At 39.6% G+C, this 23,187-nt stretch overlaps 1 protein-coding gene across 1 annotated transcript in view; it reads left to right on the top strand.

Moving 5' to 3' along the window:
- The window catches only part of LOC139478563 (uncharacterized), a 54,851-nt gene extending 36,392 nt beyond the window's left edge, over positions 1 to 18,459 (top strand). Inside the window, exon 2 of the mRNA XM_071261096.1 lies at positions 12,989 to 18,459. Coding sequence (XP_071117197.1) covers positions 12,989 to 14,815 — 1,827 coding nt within the window. The 3' untranslated portion in view covers positions 14,816 to 18,459. The remainder of the gene's footprint in view (positions 1 to 12,988) is intronic.
- Positions 18,460 to 23,187: the final 4,728 nt, after the last annotated feature.

Here is a 23,187-nt window from a genome sequence, read left to right as displayed (position 1 = left end):
ATGCGACTAGGGGTTTAACTGCAATCTACAACGGGTTTCCAATGTTCCAATGGAATTATCTAATCTTAGAAAAACAAGCTCGGCCATTAAGTAATTTGCAAGGTCACCCGAAGGACGAGCCACGTTGAGCGTCTCTCTTTCAGTATTTGAGCTGCCGTGAAAATGTGAAATATCTTTAACATCCAGTACGTTCAAATCCCCGAAACGCAGATATGGGCAGTGTTTTATATATTGATCCTTGTGTACATTAAACTGTTGTCACAGCGATAGCCACTGTTCGAAGACTGCCGGTGCACTTATGAGATCAGAACGACCCAAAAATGTCCATACATTTTACAAATAGACATTAGGCTAACAATGAATACCCATAAAAATACAGATGTTGGCTCGGCTGATTGCAAGTCGCGATTTTACCCAGTGAACTGAGCAAGCTCTTAATTATTGAGTGAATTAGTGAGCTTTAAACAGTACTTGAGTTTTATCACTGCATGTTATGTTGATGTGCGAGGAAAGTGTTGCAGGTCTTAGACGTTTACCACTTTGGTGAAATCAACAGAACGAATATCGTGCTGCCTGGAAACATACTTGTAATCTGGGAACTGGGATTCGAATATTATTAATAAAAAATGCATCTTCTCACTAACAAAGAGTATAGGGGTGGTGGGGTGGGGTGGGGTGGGGTGGGGTGTGTTGGGGTGGGGGATGGGGTCAGATAACAATATGTATTCATAAAGGCGATATACATTTAACCTACATCAACCTTGGGGTGTTTGATAACAATAAGGTCATTTAGTATCGTCATGTCAATAACATTAGTGTGTTATAACACTTGCATTATTATACAACCATGATTATATTCATTCTTTCAACAGCTGTCCAGCATGTCTTTCCAAATATATTCTTACAAGTTAAACTATTGCATTATCTTTGACGCCCATATAAATTGATTAAAATCAGTTTGATATGTAATAGTTATTGTCAATACCCTGAACAGATATACCCGTCGTCAACAAATTATGATAGTGCTTTTTTCTCACACGACATACTTGATAACACTATGTGTCAGTCTGACCTACATCTACATAACAACAATCAAATATATGACTCTGCAAATATGTATTCCAATATATCATCTTAGCATGACGTATCTATCGTATAATAAGTGGTGTTCAAATAACAGGTCTATGGATCACACATGGTAATGACAGCTGAAATATATCATTAGCGGGCCCATGCCTGCGGTTAACTTGTAGCTACCTCAACGAAGGCTACACTTGAATCTTTTAAGGACCATCTACATTGTGCACAAGCATAAAATTGCTAATATCCTTGGTAGGATAGCCAATTACGAAGAAGTGCTACCTCATGACTCGCGGCCCTGGCACATTGGCAACGTGACAAGTTAAGCATTTTCTGTTTTTGTTTATTCTGAAATATATCGAACATGTATCATTACATGCAGGTGTGCAATGACAAAGACCATCTGTAACTGGGGACACTTTAAAGCATGCAAACTAACTTGTATACAGTAGACACATTCTTGGCTGCTTCAGAATATACACAGGACATGTTTAAACCGGGAATGTAAAGAGTGTTGACCAACACGCTATGATCCCTTACCTTTGTGTTTGTGACGGATGCCACAGGTGGGGCAGGGTACGTTCACCTTGGGTACACCTGATACCGTCACAATGTGATAGTGATTCATTAAAACATGTTTATGACAGTCGTAATCGTACGATAGTGTTGCCTTCAGCAGAGTTTTCTTATCATGATCTTTTATTTATTAAAAAATCTTGCAAAGTGTTAATTCATTTGACATTACCCTTCGTCTCAGTATTATAGTTTTCAGATGTTATTTCTTTGCTGGCATCGCTATACGAAGATGTACTATTATAACATCTTTGTAAAACATACATATTTTGCCTCTATTCACTCGGTGCATGCTCAGAGCGCCACATTATTACCCAGGTCAATTGATCAGTGTGCATTTGATTTTTATTCTCTTCTCCCCGGTGTGTATACATAGGTTTTTAAATGTTGCTGCTCTTGAACTATTTCAGTTGTCATCATAGATGGGAACAAGTATTTAGCGTTTCAGCTTCATGACTGAGTTGGGTTTAACGGCGCTTTTATCATTATTCATTATATCACGGCGTGTCAGCTTAATGTGGGAGGAAAGCCCGAAGTGATGCAGGTCTCAGACGTTTACCACTTCGGTGAAACCCATGAGCACGGGTATGGTGCTGACAAACCTAGAAACATAATCGGGGCGAATCGGGATTCGAACCCACAATCATAGATTTCTTGGGTGCCCAAGGGACGCAACTCTGCACAGCGAATCGCGGCGCCTTAGACGTATGGGTACACGTGCCCCCTTCAACTTCATGTGTCCAGGACGTTTCTCAAGATTATCCTTATCCATCTCTCGCAAACGTATCTTCTCTGTCTGTGAGGCGCTAGAAGGTTAACAGTCACATTGCCATCTCATTCTCCCGGGTACCCATACACTGCTTGGTGAACAGAGGCATGTTATGAACAAAGTCAGTGGTCAAAGGTGACACCATATGTGTAACATGTGCTTCATGGTGGAGCAGGACCGAAGCGCTAGAAATTCACAGACTAATATGTATTTATTATATTGTGTACAGTTCATATATCCAATAGACACAATTCTTTCAGATATATTCGCGCAGCTCAAAGTCCAAATTGAACGTCCCAAACATGTTGATCATGTACCGACTATCCCTGAAACATTCATTATATATGATTACAGTCGCTTATTCATACAAATCAAAATGACAACCAGAAAAAAGTTACGTGGCTTTTCTGGCATCGTTACAACAAAAAGCCTAAGTGTAGAATCTCTGATGCGAGAAATATCCGTATGGTTTGACAAACACGACATTCAGAGGTTTGCTCAATTGTGAAAGGAAAATTGAAAATGCGCTCCTCTCTCCTTCGTTCATAGCGTGGACTACTGGGTAACAGGGTGATCCTATTGTGAGGTAAATACCTAATGACTACATTTCTGGGTGGTACCATATTTTCATGAAAACACGTGTCTCTATTATCAGTGTCACCTGTCAGAGTAGGATGCCATTTGAAAGAGGTATTTTGTGAAAACCTGCATGCCATGTAAGGTAATAATGAAAACCATTTGTACGCGATGGCCATGGTATGCGTCTGAACAATACTCCTTTTATATCACGGCGGCGGACACCAGAAATGGGCATCACACCTTGTACCCATGTGGGGAATCGAACCCGGGTCTTAAGCGTGACGAGCGAACGCTTTAACCACTATGCTATCCCGCCCCATCCCCAATGCAATGTGGCAAACCAAACTTACCAAAAGAAAGTTCTTGATACATTTATTGATTTCGTTTTAAATTAGAATTAAACGATAGCAAGAATGAACACATATATTATTTTAACACTTTATACACTTGAAAATTGGATGTGAATTGTTTTTAAACATTATTACAACGTCACAGGGCTGAAAACAGTCGCTGAAACACTGCAAACGTTAGGTCCAAAATACATCTATGATACCTGTATGAAATACGTCATCATCAAACAGCCGTTTCTTGTTTCTTTCATTTTTTGCCATAATCAAACTTGGGTGTATACTTTCTTTTGCCCCGCAGTTTAGGATATCGATAAATGTATTTGATAAAATGAAAATCGTAATCCTATTCAGTCACCGACCCCCTGTTAGTAAACATCACTGACATTAATTTCATATTTCATTCATGACGAAAAAATATCATATATGAGTCAAAACCCATTCCATTGCCACTAGAAATCTCTGCTTAAGCAGAGTCGATTGTACCATTGCAACTTCATCATGAGCATGTGTTTATGAATTACTATCAAATAGTGATGATGCTAGATAATGATACCAGAATTGAATAAACATGATTTTATATTCTTCTGATATACTTGTATACATACACATTGGTATCTTAATCAGTGTATTTGGTCGTTGTTCACATCTGTTAAAAGTAGGTTCATTCAGCGACTTTCACAGTCATCCTCCACAGTTGTGTGGAATGCTGAATGGTGTTGGGTTTAATCAATGACATATAAAAGCTACACATTTGAAACCAGTTGGTTCGTCTCCGCTTACATATGTTATTATTTTGAAAAGACGTTTCTTAAAGCTTCTACATTTCACACAAACTGTTAGTGCACACCCCGTGTGTCTTTGTTAATCAAGATTGTGAACCCGTGAATAGACAGGACGTCCTCCAACTTGTCTCTTGTAAACGTACAAGATTCGAACGTAGAGCTAAGGAAAGATGAGCGGTATTTGTTTGCTTTCCCTCTCAATTTAAGTTCACGGAGTCCGCCCATTTGAAAGAGAATGCAGCATTTGGCTTAGCCTGTCTCTGGATTGCATTGGAATGTCGAGTGCACCACCATTATATGTAGCCGAGAGAGTATGGAAGGCCAGCTGGATCAGGTTATTGCATAAGTGCTTTTCTTGCAGTTGTTAGTGTGAAATTCCTGATTGGATGACTCAGACCCGAGCAAACATTATCTGTCCCCGAAGAACGATTTATATATCGTTATGTACTCTTGAAATGTTAATGGGCTCTTGAGAACTGTTTGGGGCGTACATCTATTAATCACTGGTCTACATTATATGCAAATAAACCGAAAACACAAGGGCCTTCTGAAGTTTGTTGCGTGTGTTGTTTAGTGCAAGAATTAAGTCCTTAGTTCTCATACAGCCGCATCTACGCAGAGATATCTTAAATACTGTTCAAAGCGGCGTTCATTTGTCATGCTTGGCAGAAATAGTGCCAATGCAGTTGTAACTCACTCACTCACTCACGCACTCACTCACTCACTGAAAACGGACTTCAATCACACTCAATATCTCACCACAGCCGCATATATATATATATATAATTGTGTAAATGTCACAAGTTATTCCCACCTTCAATAATATATTACTCCTATGAAATTCATATCTGTTAAGGGATGACTGTTTATCGATATGTATTGTTATTATTTTTTAAAAGATCACTTCCCATATTCATAAATGTCAAAGCGTGGAGAACCCAATCTACTAGAAACCTTCTACAGTAGCACTACCACGTGTAGCCCATGTGATATAATGTCTTTTGATTGTTTATTTTCTGAGGCTATTCCTTCAGAGCGTCATGGCTTACAGTTGTCCGTGAACACGAGTTGTAGCCCCATAGGTTATCCATACAAAACAGGAAACGGAAAAATAAACACAGATGGAAATAAAACTGCGGACGGTAGGAGAGGCGGACATGTTTGTGGGTTTGGAGGCTCATAAACACATGGAATAATCCAATAAATAGCTTCAGCAGAGAGACATGTACAATCTGTGACGAAATATGTTCACAGGTGGCAAGTCGTTCAAGGATAGAATAAAAAACGTATCAAATGTCAGCTTGATGCGCCAATCTTTCGAGAAGTCTTAGACTAAATATTGAAGCGACCTCACCCAAACTTATTCAAATGGCTACACCATACCTCTGATGAAGATTGTTGAGATAACGAATATCTTCAGGGCTCTGGGTAATAAAAAAGAAAATCCACAGAGAAAAGATCAGAGAGAAAATTAAATATATGTTGTGCGGGGGGTCTTCAGACAGCTGTGCTGATTTCAATAGAGATTTGACCTATGTTGCACGAGTTGTACATTTCACATTTTGTTCAAATTCTGTTGTAAGTATCTCTTTATGTAGGTGTGTAAGTTTACATGTTCAATCTGCTTGTGAACTTTGATAGAGCAGCCTAGTGATTAAAACATTCGTTAGTCATGTTGAATTCCCGGCTTCACTAGTCGTGTTGAATTCCCGGCTTCGCTAGTCATGTTGAATTCCTGGCTTCGCTAGTCATGTTGAATTCCCGGCTTCGCTAGTCGTGTTGAATTCCCGGCTTCGCTAGTCGTGTTGAATTCCCGACTTCGCTGGCCATGTTGAATGCCCGGCTCGATTCCCATAATAGATACTATTTGTGAATTATTACTGCATACATACAATGAAGGCATGGTCTTCGTTCACTTGTCTCTTCAAAGTTAGCATTGTGGCTAAAGTATAAAATCTTATCACACACACACACACACACACACACACACACACACACACACACACACACACACACACACACACACACACACACACGCGGAGACACACACACACGCGGAGACACACACACACGCGGAGACACACACACACAGACACGGAGACACACACACACATGGAGACACACACACACGGAGAAACACACGGAGACACACACACACACACGGAGACACACACACACGGAGATACACACACACACACGGAGACACACACACACACACACGGAGACACACACACACGGAGACACACACACACACACACGGAGACACACACACACGGAGACACACACACACACGGAGATACACGCACATGTACACACACACACACACTCTCTCTCTCTCTCTCTCTAACACACACACACTCTCTCTCACACACACAAACTCACACACACACTCTCTTTCTCTCTCCCTCACACGTGAAAAGTGCAATTTCAGTGAACCCAATTTCGCCTTACCCTCCTTGTATTGATCACGTATCTCCTCTGAATGATTCATTTATATAATAATGGTCTGGTAAGTGTAATATCTGACAACTAAGAATTACTTTGTACACATGAACAGTTATAATTGCACACATAAATAATGTCTTGATGTTACACTATAGATGTTCTTGCGTATTGCTAAGTGTTTCATAACACAATAACACAAATAGATATAAAACAGAAAAATAATGAAATTACGGATATTGCATATTCGATCGTAATCAAATTGTTGTTATCTTTTCAGGTGCTAATCTAAAAGTTTTGGAAGTTAACTTGCTGTGAATATAAATTATGAATAATTGCCAAATCTGGTAAAGAGAAAAACGATCAAGAAACATTTACAGTTTGTCGCAAATCAAATTGTATTTTTCAGAAATGCCACTGTCATTTGCTTGTCTTCGAAATAATGCTATCTTTCTATCAAGACGACAAAATTGCGAACCCTGTGTTGACTTGCATATAAACATCATGGATGTATTATTCGACATTGTAGGAATAAATAAGCTTCAATAAAAACGTCTTTCTAGTAAAATGTCAAACGGTGATTGAAAAGTTCAAGGAGGAGATTTCAACTACAACAGCGTGGGAAAACATTAAAATCGTGAATACATTTACCAAATAAACTGCAGATTTCTTTCAAATTTTCAGATTTAAAAATTATCAAAGAACGAATGGAGAATTTGTACCCCCACCATATGTTGTTTGAATCCGAAAAACATCACGTGTCAACTAGCATGGTTTCCATTGCTGTTGTCAAATATCCCTAGATAATTTCATATTTACAGTTGAAACGTGTTTATGTGTTGAACATTTCACATATGGAAGTCAATATTTGGCGTTATGAGCACTGATATCAGCAGTGGGCACCACTTTCTCAAAGCTTCTCATACAGCCACCAGTTTTCCGTGATTCTCCCCTACAGTGGATTTCCACGGCTTAGCGAACATCCCAAATAACTTTCTTCAATACCGTAGCGTCTATTCTGTTTATGTGGCCACGGTAGTCGGGTCTTGGATAAACTTAAGTCAGCCCTAAAGATCCTTTGTTATTTTCTTTGTTCAGAATTCATAATCCTTTGGCAATCTCTGGGCGGATAGTTCGGAGATATGAAAGAGGATTTTCTGTACAAACCAGCTGTGAATTGAGGTGCTATCACGTATGTAGACAAGCAGGTCGCGGGATATACCTTCGATAGTGGAGTTAGTTGAACATGAAATCATCTTAGTGACGCCTTTCAGGCACGAATCGATAGAAGCAAGAATTCAGGAATGTTATGACCACGTTTGATGTCGGCCACTGGTCAAGGCTAGTATAGGTATTTGACAAGGATATTATTTTATCCCAATGCTGTTTTCACAGCGAATCATGTATAGACATACTGAAACGTTTGAAGACATGGCTTTTATTGATACATTTTATTGCTCCACTGTTACAACGTTTGACTACCCCTTAGCTAAACGGTCCACACCATCGAGTAGATTTGCTGTTTATTATTATCATTATAGAAGAAGCATTATTAGAAATATGTTCATATTTATGCAAGATCCCACCAGACATAAAAGAGATTAATTTAGATATGTTCCTTTCTGTGGTATGTGTGATCTCGCCAATGAGTTGATTTTCCATTTAGTGACTGGTGAGGTGAAATGTGGTTTAGCGTTCAAGGTTATGATACGTACTTAGCGACGTGCATGTGTGAGTGTGTGTGTGTGTGTGAGAGAGAGAGAGTGTGTGAGTGAGTGAGTGTGTGTGAGTGTGTGTGTGAGAGAGTGAGTGTGTGAGTGTGTGTGCTTGTAGTGAGTGTGTGAGTGAGTGTGTGTGAGTGAGTGAGTTTGTGTGTGAGAGTGTGTATGTGAGTGTGTGTGAGTGTGTGTGCTTGTAGTGAGTGTGTGAGTTGGCACAATGTGTCAGCTTGATGTGGTTGGTAGTGATGCAGTTCTCAGACGTTATAAGTTTGGTGACGTGGATGGTTCTGACGAACCTAGAGACATGATCGAGGTCAAGTGGAATTCGAACCTACAATCATAGGATTCTGGCGTACCCAAGGGGCACAACTGGGCACAATGAATCGCGGTGCCTTTGACGGCTGGCTGCTTGTGGAGTCCGGGTTTATTTCCCGTTTTATAATGCTTACCTACTGAGATACCATGCCGCAGTGTAACATGTATATCCCACACAGACACATTATACTGACTCCGATCTTTGTTTTATCACCTTTATGCTAGCCAGGGTAACAACAAGTACCACCTTTTACGTCTTTCGGTCTGACGCGACCAGGTGAAAGAACCACCTACCTTACTCTCGACGCTCTATCCACTTCACTACGGAGGCGCTCGGGTAGCCTAATGGTTAAAGCGTTCGCTCGTCACGCTGAAGACCCGGGTTCGATTCCCGACATTGGTACAATGTGTGAAGCCCATTTCTGGTGTCCCCCGCCGTGATATTGCTGGAATATTGCTAAAAGTGGCGTAAAACCACACTCACTCACTCACTTCACTACGGAGGTGGTCCCATTTAGTGACAACATCGGTTCAATAAGAGTGTAATACTTATATGTATGAGACGAAATACATTTCAAAGAAATTGCAAATGTAATGACACCGTGAAAATGGAAATAAATTCATGAAAACTGTCATTCATATTCTGAGCACGTAGCTTCATGAATGGCATTGTCAGTCTTGATCAACAATGGCACATTGTCTTCATGGTAGGTTGGTGGGTGGTTCGGGGATTACAATCTACAATAGGTATCGATTAGAAAACAGATGCAGCTTTTTACACACACCGTTCCGAAGTCATTGATTGGATTATTATGACAAGCACTGTGAGGTCCGACTTCTTTTACTGTACTCGAAAAGATATTTGACTAACAGATGCAGCTTTTATGCAGGCTGTGTGATTTACACACACCGTTCCGAAGTCATTGATTGGATTATCATGACAAGCACTGTGAGGTCCAACTTCTTTTACTCTACTCAAAAAGATATTTGACTACTTTATTACATTTTGATATAACGATTTTAATAATCGATCTTAGCTCTGACTGTCCATGAAACCTAATATGGTGTTCTGCTTTTATGATAAGTGTACTTAAGCTCTGAACGTGTCTATGTTTGTCGTGGGTCCGGAATGCTGCTGTGCAGTGTCCGGTAATAAACAAATACTTTTTGATGCAAATTGTGCGTGTGATTGAGTATGGTTTTACGCCGCTTTTAGCAATATTCCAGCAATATCACGGCGGGGAACACAAGAAATGGGCTTCACACATTTTACCCATGTCGGGAATCGAACCCGGGTCTTCGGCGTGACGAGCGAACGCTTTAACCACTAGGCTACCCGACCGCCCCTGCAAACTGTGGGAGTGGCAGGGCATGGCACCCTTACCCTTTTCGCGAACACCTGGTGTCATTACTGATTTTCAGTAATCCAGTCATATTTGTTACCTCTGTTCTGCCTGTTACACCCAATGGAATCTGTTACGTCGGATAATCGAGACTGGTTATGTTCTGGTGTTGACGTTTTGTATCTACGTAAATGAATTACGGGTATGTTTAATTAAGATGTTTTATATTAGCTGTTTAGTTCTTTTTCGTAATAATGTCACGTATCCTGTGTACTACAAATATTTACGATGGTGTAGATTCATATAAAATATCGCTTAGGGGTGAATATAACACTGTGTCAGTGTATCGATATTATGAATATGAACAAATTTAAGATTTCTTATTATACTTCACGTATTTAGCACTGCTGATACTTTTCGCACCGCCAGAGTTCATCAGCGTTAAGCCTCTGTATATACCTTTCGAGCGAAAGCCATGTCGAGTGGTCCTTTGAAGCTGATTTACAGGGTCAACAGTTTGAGTGCGTGTACTGTTCCCAGACGCTAATAGCGTACCAGTGTTACCATTTCTTCAGCTAATCTTTATCCTAAAATCAGCTATTTGTGGGGACATATTTTGCTGCCAGAATTAAAGGTCAAACGGGTATAGTGTTCTTTTTGTATACATCTCTTAATCCGGGTTAAGATGCGGCTTTTCGTATGGAACTTGCCAAATGTCATTACACCTGTACAAACCATCAACTGATTTGTTTCACTTTTTCCTGTGCGGATAAGGCTTGAAGAAAATTATCAAAATATATAAGAATGTACATTGACATTTAAATAGGACAAACTGCATCTGTCATTTATCCAAAAAGGAAATGGTAGACTTGACCACTTACCACATAAAGAAAAGAGATGCATCTGATGCTGCTGTTTCTGTTTATTCTCGAGTTATCTGTTAATATTCACGTTGCCATACCAGCAAAACCGTTACTACCCTTCGTGTATACACGAAAGAAATTAAAACATTGTGCTCTCGAATAGCCAAATAATCAAAATTAATAACCATGCGGATATTCAAGCGACTAGCGACTGTGCGTTGTTTTTCCATCCCATCCCCACAGGGCAACAGTAGTGGTCTATACCACACGTTTTCGGCAGAAATCTGCATTCACTTGGTTTGCATATATCAAGGATAGGATCTCCAATATCCAGAGTGTCAATGTCTTGTGTGTGTGCGTGCGTGCGTGCGTGCGTGCGTGCGTGCGTGCGTGCGTGCGTGCGTGCGTGCGTGTATTCATATGCATGTACTTTTGCGTGCATGCGTGTATGTGTATGTAAATGTATATACTTCTCCCACCCACGCTGATATGTAACCCATAGTGTGGTGCAATGACAGTAATTCATTATTTCGGGTTGTTATTGGCGATCACAGACATCCACTTATCGTCGTCACTTCACAAATCCCCCACAGAGTACGGCGTGACCTCTTCTGCACTGAACCAAGCAATTAAAAAAATATTACCTTGAAAATATACCCGATAACGTAATTTTCTTTACAATCATAACACTGTACCGCACAGTATATACAAACAAAGCGATGCTTGTGACTGGATATTCCTTGAAAACACTTTACTATTAATTTCCAGTTCACACACGAGACTACATTGTCCCCCTTATCTCATGCCCTCCACTGAGTGCTGTTGTGGCGCACCTTGTAATGAATAGGAGCTACACTCTTCTATCACCCCATGGTGTCACTGTTACCTCAACATACGCCCAGGGCCCAGAAAAAACTGATTAGAGGTTGGCAACTGGCAAAACAGGTTCTAACATTTATCACGGTCAAGTTGACACTATCAGCTCTCTTCCTTTGTTTGGTTGGGTAGAGACCAAGATATTGATTCTTATGCAACAGTTTAAACGTGTTATCGAAACGTGTACTTTCACTGACAGCAATAACTTGGCTGACGTATATGTTCAATGTAAACTTACACATACTTTAGCAACCTGGCAAATCAGTATAATATTCCCCTTGTTCATAACAGGAATCCAGATACTGATTTAATAGATGCGTCTGATTCTGAATGTTGTTTTAGTCTATAAAGAGTTACCGCTTATGCATGTATACTGGTAAAGGTAAAACGGAACACAATGTTTTTAATCGACTTTTAATGGTATACAGATGAATACCATATTCCTATATTGAAACCAATCATGACTTGATTTAGGTGTGTTTAAACAACATGCAAATTGTTCTCAACCAAGTCACAGTTTACTCCAGTCAACCTAAGGGATTCTGATAGACATGCTGACTATTACTGGCATTGGGAAGTTTCTTAAAACAAAGGACGTATTGACATGTTATTGACAGATGTTCAACTGAAAATGATTCAAAACGGTATCGTATGGTACGAAAAGTGTAAATAATACACACTAACCACAAAGCATTTGTCACCAAATTGTGAGGTCTGTATTGCTTTGTCAATGCCGCCCTTCTAATCTTAGGGTTTTCAGAATTTTGAATTAGGTTTTCTTCGAAGTACTTAGCATGGATCCCTGTTAATCAGTCCCGGAATTACCACACTTAAACACATAATCAGTTTATATTTGGCTCTTTGAGTTGAAAGTGTGCTTCTTTCACATCATTGCCAAATGATAATCTGGTGTGTTCTAGAATTTGCATCAGACGTGTGAAGTCGCAGGATTTCATTCTTTTTCCTGTTCTGGAGCCTTGATTAACTGCTCAGAAATATAAGGTTATGCACCTAGTCAGTTAACTTTCATCAACATTTAAATAAACAACTTTGAAGAAAACCATGTATCCTTTCCAAATGTAAAATCTAGTCATTTAAAAACCAAAAGCCTCACCGTTTCATTTTCAAAAGAACTGATTTCATTTTCGTTAAGAGCTGTTCTAACAATGTTTTTTAAATAATTTGATTAAATGTAAAACACCTGAACATTAACAGAAACTCCACCTGGAAAGGTAAGGACACTGGTAAATCTTTTCCTCTGTATACCTGTTTACAAATTATTTTCTTTATTTCAGCTCAACCAGAGAAGAATGTCAGCTGCCTCCTTACGGCTGTCTTCAACGTGTCTGGCCAGAATCAATGAAGAAGGTGACGACGGCGGTGGAGGAGGTTTCACCAATGGAAAACTACAAGACTGCACGAACCTGGGAGGTTCTACAGTTGGACATCGAAGACATTCGAGTTTCAGTCTTGAAGCATGTCGGAATAGACGTCCTCTGAACACGACAGACACTGATGTTTTTGAACACGAACTTTCCACCGAGTCTGACAGACTCCGAAAAGCTCAGTCATGGGGTTCGTTGCTGTCTGGTTCTGCCTTCAGATCTGTGAGTTCAGAAAGTTTAAATGAAAGAAACAATGACATATCTGCGAATCAGCTTTCAAACATACCGAATACTAGGAAAAACCAGAGAAGTTCTTCTTTTTCTGCCACTTCTTGGGAAAGTTATAACCAGCATTTTGCCAGGCAAAATCCAATCAGCGAGGATCCGATGGTAAATAATGAAAACATTGAACCCAAGTTACGTCGAGCTAGCATTCAGTGTGAAGCTGTCTTGACAGGTGGCTGCAATAAGAAGAACCAAGGTATATTCAAAGATGTTGACTTAGCAAACGTCTCACAAGACATGCCTAGTCCACTCCATGCAGTTTTGCATGGTTTCAAAGCTTCACAGCCCCAGAATAAAACCAATAAGGCTGAGAAGCAAGTCCAAAATGGGGTACAGAATGAAGCTACACATTTGGGATTACAGAGTGTGAAGATATCCAATTCTTCAAATGTTATTCAAAGGAGGAATTCTTTCAATATTGAAACAAGCCCGTCTCCTAGAGGAAACGGACACTATTATAATGGTCACTCTAGGACATTAAGTGAAGCTGACATACATGTTTCTAGACTTTCAAAGGGATACAGTGTACCGAACAATATCCATGATCTCAGTAGGGATGCACCTAAAGTGAACAACTACTTTGCTAAACGTTCTCCTGGCAGTTCTATCTCGTTACAGAATATGAAGAATGAGAAGCACCATGTGTCTGAAATGTCCGAGAGGCGACATGGCCAAAGGACGTACTCTGATGGCAATCTGACTCTCGACCCAAGATATAAAACTTTCCAGAATGTTAGACGGGTTGAGCCCCGAACGTACACGAACAATCAAAGACAGCAAAATGGCATCAAAAGTGATAGAAAGAAATCCGATGACAATGTGTTTGTTGATGACAGAATGTCGCCATCACGTTCCTCATCCACAAATGGAAAAACTATTAACAAGGACTCTATGGTAGCTGAAACAAAATCAAAGGTGAATCCAACAGAATCAGTTAAGAATAAAGACGATGATAAAGAACAAGGGAAAAAGGAAGAACAAAAAAAAGGTGATCAGTCATGCGCGAACACGCCAAGGTCAGACACTGAACATGAACAGCACCAAACACCTTCTCTCCAGATTCCTTATCATGAGAAAAAGTTCAGCATAGCTTCTGATGAGGGGTACGTTACCTCCCCCCCAAGCACACCGTGTGGACGTCATGCCCATAGTATCGTCTCCGACAGCAGCTGGATCTCAACCGACTTCGACGACACTGCGTCAAGTTGTGAACCAAGCCCTGTTCATGGACCAGTGAAGGTGATACCTGCATTTCTAAAACGAAATGACATCTCTTACGACTATTCCAAAGCTAAACATTCCCGCCGATCATCTGGCTATGAAAGTACATCAGAATGTGACAGGGTTCAGGAGAAGGAATGTGATACACAAAAAAGGGAGGAGGGGGCAAAACAAGAATTGTTCAAGACTGATAGTTGTGCTTCTTTGCCTTTCCGTCAAACCGAAGTATGACTCTTGTCTCATGGTTAACAATTATTTTCTATTTGTTCTGTTTTCGTTTCGATATCTGTAGTCACAAAGGGACAATTAAAATATAGTTACCTTTGAACATTTAAGGCCTGACAAGAGACGATGGATTCTTTTTTCAAAGATTAAATGTTATGTGTATCTTGATGGATCCACGGTACATTGATATTGGACCAGTTTGGATCTGTTCATATGTACAATACATGTTACACTAGCGTATTTCCTCAACAGTTCTAGATCTATGGCAAATTAGATGTGAGACATAATAAGAATATCATGTCTTGTGGAGAACATTGTGTTTTGGTCTCGCTTAACTTGGAATTTAAGCAGCGAGAAGGTTTTGAGTTTCACCAAGCATTTCGGTTTTACATGAATCTGTGATTACAAATGCCATGACAGTTCCTCAGAAACAGGAATATTTATAACATGCTTTTAATCTTTGTATCTAGTAATGTGATTATCGTATGAGTGAAAGTGAATACGTTAAACGGTCATGCTTTTAATATTATCATCTCAGTTTTGTTCTTAGGTAACTTCAGTGTCACCTTTGATTAAGGACAGCAGTTGGAAACTGTTTCTAAAACATACACCAAGATGGGAATTGAGAGTAAGAAACAATATTATGGCATGGAAGATACCCACTATTCACTCACCATTAATTTATACTTGTTCAACATATTCGTATTCCTCAATGAACACTATAAATCAAAATATCATTATTGATCACGTTCAAATGTTGCAATGAGTACATTAAAAATAAAAGACAATCAACGTTACTTATATGTATGTGTGGGCAACAGTATCTTTTATAATAATAATTCATCAAATTAGATTTATCCCTTATAGTGCTAGAAGTTTCCTTCTCCATGCTGCGATTCCCTTGTGTGTGTTATGCATCATACTAAACTAGATTGGACAGATTCAGAATAGATATATTGAGTTTTGTAAGCACATCAGTTGACGGAATCGCATCATCAAAAACTATTTCGTACTAAACCGAATTTTATTTTTATGTAATTGAAAGAACTGTTGTTAAATTTGATTATGTCTATTTAATCATCACCCACTCCTCCAACAGTTTGTAAAATCTAGTCTGTGGCTGGGTAGTTTTGTGTAAAATAAATTTGTTCAATGAAGACTGCAATGAAGTGAATTTGCAACCACATGATCTCTACCATGTTTGAAATGTAAATGTTGTAAATTTGTGCCGAAAAAAAGCAAATTTTATTAATTTCAAAGATTAGATGTCAAAGATACCCATCACCAGTTGTGCATTATGCAATTTTTCTTTAAGTTTTCAAAGTTTTAAATCAAAATATATATTATAAAATCTAACCATGTAGAAGTATTCTTCGAGTACTCACTAAGCGCCAGTACAGTCCATTTTTCGTATGATATTGCTAACTAGATATTTGTGATTGAAATTAAAAGATAAGATGAAATCAACTGATGGATATAGTTTATTTTGCCTATCAGTGTAGTTGCCATGATCTACAGTTCTGGTATCTTCTCTTGTCTACAGATGGCTGCATGAAACATTTATGATTGACATACACTCCAGTTCACAAGCAATGATTTATTGCCAAACAACAGCAATATCTTGTAACGTTTACGTGTAAGAGATTGCCTGTTGCGAAGTATTATTTGAAAGTGATTCATAAACACATGCTATAGTCGGGATCGTACAATCGACTTTTCTTTTGGCAGAGATATGAATTTGGAAAGGGTTTTGTCGCTTTTATTTACCTTTATCGATATCTTTGCCCCGCTATCACATTAACCTTGAAGGGTTCGTCTGGATTAACAAGGTCCTACTTTAAAACATTTCATGTTTAAGGTAATCAGCACTCTATTTATGATAGACACTAGAGCTACTTCGTTACTTGTTATGCATAGGGTCACATCATGTTTGTATGCTGATGATAAAATTAATCACAAATGTTCATGTCGATTTACTTTGGTGTACATTCCAATGATTCATACTAGAAGTACAGTTATGTTATGTCATACTCAAGCGATGAAATATGATTGATTGGTGTCTGTAAATCTCATTTAAAATGACAAATGATACTCATCAACGAATGTACCAGTCATGAAGGTATATCCCAATGTGGATGATTTTAATGCATTCATGTCTGGTGCAAAATGCTTGAAGGGGTACGCGTACGGTGAAATCAATACTGAATATAAATTTGTAAGGTGTTTTGAAGATGTTTAAAGATATGTTTTATCTTGATGCAGGCATGTCAATGATTCATTGCCAGATTTCTGTTTAAAGGCCCATCTCATCAGTCAAAATACTGACAACTAAAAGAAACGCAACACAGCTGTGTGCCAACGAATATGCTAGTTATGCGCTCGAAAACCTTTTGATCTATTGTTGTAAATTGAAGAGAAAGAATATAAATACTCGAAAAAATCATGTATGCCACATGCGGACGTCAAGGCCCATTAACTATCAATTCTATAGTGATGGAAAAATATATGCATGTCCTTTTCTTAAATCTTCGTCAACTTGATATTTTGAGAAAAAAAATCTCTCATCTTAATCTTTTACTTCGGAATATTTAATCGTCTATTTTATGGGAAAATCGAGCAGGGAACCTTGTGTATGTTTCCGAATTGAAGGCTACTTGAATGTTGCGTTTCTTCTAATAGTCAATATAGCTGTTGGATTTCAGCACGCAGCAGGGTGTGTTGTATGTGCTTTTTGTAGGTTAACGAATGTATGCGAAACAACTGTTAGCATAGCATAGGTTAGGCAAGTCAGTGCTGAAATCACATAGTGAGTGCCGTAGACAAACTATATTGTGAATGGATTCAAATGGGTGAAATCAGAGTTTATGTTGCCAATCTACACCCGTTGTTAATAAGATAGTCTGGTTCGGGGATTGTACAACTCGATTAAATCCGTGCCTGAATATACCACTTTAAATATGGCGTAGACTGACTGAAAGTGGTACACTCAGCAATCTGAAAAATTAAATGTAAATTCTGAACCTATATCAACGATTTCAGAATGACGAATGTTTTCTCTTAACTGCAAAAGTTACATGTATGCACCCAATATAACGAAGGGAACAGCAAAATCATTTCGTTAAATGAACATAAACAGAAACCTTATTTCCCACTCTTATTGGATTACAAGATTTGAACCTAATATTTTCTCTCCCAACCTTCGTTATGACGGGAAATGACCGCACAAGCAAACGTACATCATGTACACTAGACGAGACCTAGTCTCTGACCAATACAAATTTGTATTAGTACAAAAGTACAAAATTGTGAGACGTTTGCCTCGGATTATTTTGAATGAAAATTAATACAGACTGATCATGTCTTCTTGTACATATGAACTTGTCTTCACATATGTAAATTTGAGAACATATATTAACATCTGAGATCTTTATCGTTGCATGACGCCTATAGCGCATGCGGCGTATCTCCTTTTAGGGCTTGTATGGTGCTGTACTTTAATGCTTTCCTCTCCCGAGGGGATACAGGTGCACTTGATCACATGATGAACTGTGCGCAAAGTGATATGTGTTTGCCTGTGATAAGACTGTCTGAAATTATATATGCTTGCGGCTAGGATCAGTGTGTCACGTTATTGGTGAATAAAACCTATATTTATAAATTCCGTACGTCCTGGTATAGTTGTCTATGCTTTATGTTAATACGTGAATATATCGAATGTTATATTTACAATGTATTTATGCTCTTTCATATGAATACTTTTTAAAAATGCGTATGCCTGTGAAACGTGCATGTATGTGCGCGTGCTAGTGTACCGTCTTGTAACGTCTGTTCGTACGGCGCGGTCAGGGATCGAACTACCGACCTTTCCATTCCGGGCAGACGCTCTGTCCTCTAGACTACGGAGACTGTCGTATACAACATTCAATATATAATACACATGTGATGTGAAGCTTTGGGCTGTTCAATTGAATGAGAGGTCGGTCACATGACCGCGAAACTGATGTCCATAAGCGCCCATATTTTCTCTTTCATACTTTTTTCACGAGACAGGTATTCTGGAAAGGACGTAAACACCGACGGACTACTTTATCTACATTTCTGGGGACCCTGTGTATTCCCTAGCATGAATACATTTAAGATAATTTAGATGCTTTAATCTTGTACTTTGGTGTTTCGCATGCACCGTTTGACTGTATGCCCGTGAAAGCATGGCCCATCCTCGTGAACAAAACGGAATGTACAATCATTACAAACTATCCACTCTGTGACCAGACTGACAGTGAGAGTCAACAACATTCTCCATCAATCTATAAATGTACTTCAGCATCTATTCGACACATCTTAGTAATAACCATTATATGACAGCCATGCTCAACAATGATGACAGCCATGCTCAACAATGATGACCGACGCCAAAGCGCAGTACATTGACAACTTGGGACATCCTCCCCGCCTCGTTGATCGTGTCCGTCATTTTGACGACCAATAGTTGAAGTGAATTTATCTCTCCTCCCAAGATTTCCGCGGTCAACCTAGTACGATTCGTCCCATCTTACGTTTTCTATTCAGCAAATTGCGTACATATCTTTATCATCTTTCATTTTTTTAAAAGGCACACACAAGGATGTTTCTGTAGGCATCTTTAGCTCACATACGCTGATATTATCTGTCAATATGGGGAACATTTTTCTCGCGATACAGATGGTCGTGTTATTGCTGTCAGTGTAAACATGGGGTCGCACATACAAAATGACATTGTATATCTACAACTTTCGAAACAGGGATATGACAAATGATGAAACTCCAACGTTCATACAGTTTGGCTCACATACTATGACGGTTCCAACTTTAATGAACTCACGTAAACTGAAGGTTAATTCTTGAAATCAAAGACGGCCATGGCCAGACAGTAAAGCAACTATTTCTGGTGTCCCCCGTCACGATATTGCTCGAATATTGCTGCGGCGTAAAACCATACTCACTCCTGTTGTCCAGTCAATCACTGTAATGAAACAACAACATCAAACCTTTGTTTGGAAAATGAACAAACAGAATACCTCATATCACTGTCGTTAACAACAACGTGTTCCCAAATCAGACATCAGGTTTTCACTATTGTCATACCCCTCACTTTCGCGGTTGAAGTGGGCTATCTTTTAACAAACCCATTCCGTCCCAGCCAGCTGTCATCCAAAGCCAAAGTCCTGCGTGAAGAGTTTGTAGTCGTTCCCACTGACAAGGCCTCAATATCATAACCATTATTAGTAAGCTTCAACACTAATTGTTTGATCAAAGAATAATGCCACACATAAAGCCAGTATAGTAACTGAGGAAGACATCTGCCACGCATCAGTACTATCAACTTTTGACTTAGCTCTAAAACCTGAAAACATGTTCATTCCTCTTTTGTACTAGATTCCAAAGCTCTATAAAAACCGTACTGAGAGAGATGTATTGCTGGGTATTGCAAATGTGCAAACATATCACAGATTAACCATAATCCTTAATAAAATCAAGGAAGGACTTTCTTTATAGTCACAGACAGTATTTGAGACAAGTGGAATTAATACCATGTGGAATATCAAAAACGCAGAGGATTTGATTGATCTTTTACAATCTCAGAAAAGAACCAGGTTCAATTCTGTCAAAACATTTCATTTTTCAACTTTGTACAAAACTATCCCACATTGCAAACTTAAGGAAAAGCTTCATTCCTTGGTCCATGGGACTTTTGTTGGAAAATGTGGTGACCATTGATACAGTTACATATCTATGTTCAGAGGTACAGGTCAATTTGTCAAGAATGAAAGCAAATGTCATCTGAAGTTTACTGAGATAACAATACGTGAGATGCTGGACTTCCTCATTGATAGGGAAGGGCATAAAAAAGCCCTAATCTAAGGCCAATCACAACGATCCCCACAAAATTGTAGACAAACAGGTCCCTTCCCGAGAGGAAAACGTTGGTCAGTATTACTTTTTATAGTAGTCCAGACAATATGTGTGATGCAGGGCCATACAAGCACAGTGTGGTTCAGACAATATAGGTGATGCTAGGCTGTACAACAAAGTGTGGTTCAGACAATACAGGTGATGCTAGGCTGTACAACAAAGTGTGGTTCAGACAATATGAGTGATGCTAGGCTGTACAACAAAGTGTGGTTCAGACAATGTGAGTGATGCTAGGCTGTACAACAAAGTGTGGTTCAGACAATACAGGTGATGCTAGGCTGTACAACAAAGTGTGGTTCAGACAATACAGGTGATGCTAGGCTGTACAACAAAGTGTGGTTCAGACAATACAGGTGATGCTAGGCTGTACAACAAAGTGTGGTTCAGGCAATATAGGCTATGCTAGGCTGTACAACAAAGTGTGGTTCAGACAATATAGGCGATGCTAGGCTGTACAACAAAGTGTGGTTCAGACAATACAGGTGATGTTAGGCTGTACAACAAAGTGTGGTTCAGACAATACAGGTGATGCTAGGCTGTACATCAAAGTGTGGTTCAGACACGATAGGTGTTCATGTTTCAAATTTGTAATCGAGAATTTGTCAAAATATGTTTCGAAGCGTAGTCGCCCATATGAAATTAGTGCCGTAAAACACGAGGAAGCTCCCTTCTGATTGGTCACCCCAATTGGTCGGTCAAAGTTCGCGCAAGGTCGGTCTGACATGACCCGTAATGGGATGTCCTCAGATCTTTGTTTAGCGGTAGCGAGAACTAAGATCTGATTTTAATGAGATTGGATCAAAACATTTATCTGCAGTGTTTTAGCTAAATAATGGTGCTTTATCGGATTATCGAAAAAAATAATCTTTTCTTGCTTTTAGGAAATGATCGCCATGAGGCGACGTCCATACATGATGTGGTCCCTGGTAATCAGATTACCATTCACATGCTGCAGTCGTCCTTCAGTAATGCCAGAATGTACGTTTAGAAGTACCATTGTCATGTAAAAAAACCTCGAAAACACGCCTGAAATATAACGCAATAACAATATAACCTTTTTCGGCCTTGAATCACACAGAAAATGAAAAAGATATGTCCCGACAGTAAAAAGGAGGGGATTTAAAACGCAGCGTTATAAATTATTGACTGTATATCATGTAATATGATGTAACGGATTTCACTAAACCTGTCCTTGTGGAGTGGCCCTTGAGACACGAAGAGCGTTTTTTTAAAAAGAAGGGCCCTTCAAACACGGAGACCGTTTTTTAAAACAGCAATTCCTGTGTCAGCATACTCGGAAGCAGCCCCTAGAAAAATATATATCACGTAATCTCAGATCGTCCTTCAAAGTCACGTAATTCTACAATAACAGGTGATTTATTACTTGTGATCTATCCCCCGGTTGCCCGGGAGACATACATGCTGTTGAAAGTCATTAACAAAACCTATATCAGCAAACAGACAAGTGAGTCAGTCAGCTAAACGCTTGGGACGTCACGTCGTAAACACAGCCTCGGCAGCACAGGTGGACGACATCCTCACAATAAGCTCTAGACACATGTCGGGTGTTAGCACAGTGATTTACACATTGTAATCCATGACGAAGTCGTCATTCAGTGTGGTCTGATTATTAAAAGAAGAGGGGGCACTGGTACCCCAGTCGTCTAAAGCGACGCAATTCATTGTGAAGAGTTGCAGCCCTGTCTGTGACTGTTTACCTTGTCTGTCACTGTGTACCTTGTCTGTGACTGTGTACCTTGTCTGTGACTGTGTTCCTTGCCTGTGACTGTGTACCTTGTCTGTCACTGTGTACCTTGTCTGTGTACCTTGTCTGTGACTGTGTACCTTGTCTGTGACTATGTACCTTGTCTGTGTACCTTGTCTGTAACTGCGTACCTTGTCTGTGTACCTTCTCTGTGACTGTGTACCTTGTCTGTGTACCTTGTCTGTGACTGTGTACCTTGTCTGTGTACCTTGTCTATGACTGTGTACTTTGTCTGTCACTGTGTACCTTGTCTGTGTACCTTTTCTCTGTCCATTGTCTGTCACTGTGTACATTGTCTGTGACTGTGAACCTTGTCTGTCACTGTGTACCTTGTCTGTCATTGTGTACCTTGTCTGTAACTTCGTACATGTACTTTGTCCGTGTACCTTGTCTGTGACTGTGTACCTTGTCTGTGACTGTGTACCTTGCCTGTCATTGTGTACCTTGTCTGTGACTGTGAACCTTGTCTGTGACTGTGTACCTTGTTTGTGACTGTGTACCTTGTCTGTGACTGTGTACCTTGCCTGTGACTGTGTACCTTGTTTGTGTACCTTGCCTGTCACTGTGTACCTTGTCTGTCACTGTGTACCTTGTTTGTGACTGTGTACCTTGTCTGTGACTGTGAACCTTGTCTGTGACTGTGTACCTTGTCCGTGTACCT

This window comes from Haliotis cracherodii, unplaced genomic scaffold, assembly GCF_022045235.1.
Source record: "Haliotis cracherodii isolate W230 unplaced genomic scaffold, xgHalCrac1.p SCAF_4, whole genome shotgun sequence".
Classification (NCBI taxonomy): Eukaryota; Metazoa; Mollusca; class Gastropoda; order Lepetellida; family Haliotidae; genus Haliotis; species Haliotis cracherodii.
The sequence above is the reverse complement of the archived record's forward strand: the minus strand, read 5'-3'. Positions and strand labels throughout refer to the sequence as shown.